At 41.9% G+C, this 1,569-nt stretch overlaps 1 protein-coding gene across 1 annotated transcript in view; it reads right to left on the bottom strand.

Moving 5' to 3' along the window:
* Positions 1-1,263: 1,263 nt before the first annotated feature.
* Positions 1,264-1,569, bottom strand: part of LOC108666868 — a gene marked incomplete at its 3' end in the record, with an annotated part of 32,858 nt that continues 32,552 nt past the window's right edge. The window contains 1 exon segment of the mRNA XM_047880895.1: positions 1,264-1,425. Within this exon segment, the coding sequence (XP_047736851.1) occupies positions 1,264-1,425 (162 nt within the window).

Here is a 1,569-nt window from a genome sequence, read left to right as displayed (position 1 = left end):
GGTCCTCTACTCCATCTTCCCTAAAGAAACAACAACAAGTAAAGATAAAACTACAGCAACAATTGCCACAATTTTTATACCAATCGGAAATCAAAGTATTTCCACACATAGCGGAAATTACTGCACTTTGGAGCTCTTGCTAAATTTCCATGTCATCCTCCCAAGAAGAATTTTATGAGGTCTCCCCACCTCACGGGGAAGAGGGAGTGAAGGGCCTGTTTTATGAGGCCTCAAGTGTTGCCATTAATTGGCCCTCACGAGGACGGGGCCACTGGCGTTATAAATCGCCCCATGGGGCCGGAAAAACTATCAAATTGGGGCCGTGAGGAGCCTCGTAAGAAATTCTGGATGGTAATTGAGCGTCGGAAACTGCGGCCCTGAGAAAGATCTTGTCGTGGGAAGAGTTCAGCGAAACTTTGATCTACAAAGATCCAATTTAAATGATGAAATTGATATAAAATTTCTCATTGGTCCGTGATTAAATTGGTCCATTGAAATTATTTGGTTTGGTCCATAGATCCAATTGGTCCAAAGATGGTGGCGAGACAACATGAGAGAAGGTCAGCGAACATTTGATCTGCAAAGGTTCGAAAGATTTTGTTGCTCTCAATTTAAAAGATTGTCATGGTAGGGGCAAAGGAGATTGTTCTGAATGATGGCCGATTGTGCATCATTTGAAATTTGACTTTCGTTTCAAGTCGTGTACATTTATTTGTTATAAATAAACGATTTCCAAGTAATAATCCCGAATGTTCCATTCACTTTTACAACTTAAAACGGCCACCGGAATCACAATACACTGAAAACACAGGAGTAATAGAAAGGTTGGATTGCTTTGAATAAGTTTTTCAAGCTTGATTAATTAATATGCATAATGAATCTACGTCCAACAGAGCCTGTTCCGATTTCATTATTATTTAGACAGCACATGCATTCAGATCCATAACTCGACAGTTCAATGAAATCTCAGAGCGGAGAAATAGCTGGAATAGATAAATCTGACCTCTACGGAAAGGTTCGAACTACACATCAGCACAACTTCGACTTGGCCATTAACCTTCATAGTTCTATAAAACATTCAATTTTCTAATTGAAAAAATCAATTAGTCCTTTCCACTGTTACAGTTCAATACACTTTAGACTTAAGTCAATTTTCTGTATAAATAAAAAGTGCAATCAATCTCGATGTGATTTTTGAATTCTATTGTTTCTTATAGCATTCGGTGAGCAAATTAAAATACTTAAATAAAAATATCTGCTTACTTTCGTCCTCGTCAGGCTCGATCTGTTTCGTCTCGATGTCAGACGTGCTGCGCTGACGCCTCAGCAGCCGCGTCTTCGGCTGACACTTGGGCGCCTCCGCCTGACAGTCAGGATGCACGCTGACCTTACACAGCTTACACTTGAGGCCCTGGCGAGAGTGTCCTGCAGGAGGCCATTATGATGGACAAGTGTCAGCGGGAGGGACAAGTGTCAGCGGGAGGGACAAGTGTCAGTAGGAGGGACAAGTGTCAGAGGGAGGGACAAGTGTCAATAGGAGGGACAAGTGTCAGCCGGAGGGACAAGTGT

This window comes from Hyalella azteca, unplaced genomic scaffold (genome assembly GCF_000764305.2).
Source record: "Hyalella azteca isolate HAZT.00-mixed unplaced genomic scaffold, Hazt_2.0.2 contig6532, whole genome shotgun sequence".
In the NCBI taxonomy this organism is placed as follows: Eukaryota; Metazoa; Arthropoda; class Malacostraca; order Amphipoda; family Hyalellidae; genus Hyalella; species Hyalella azteca.
This window is presented reverse-complemented; position numbering and strand designations above follow the sequence as displayed.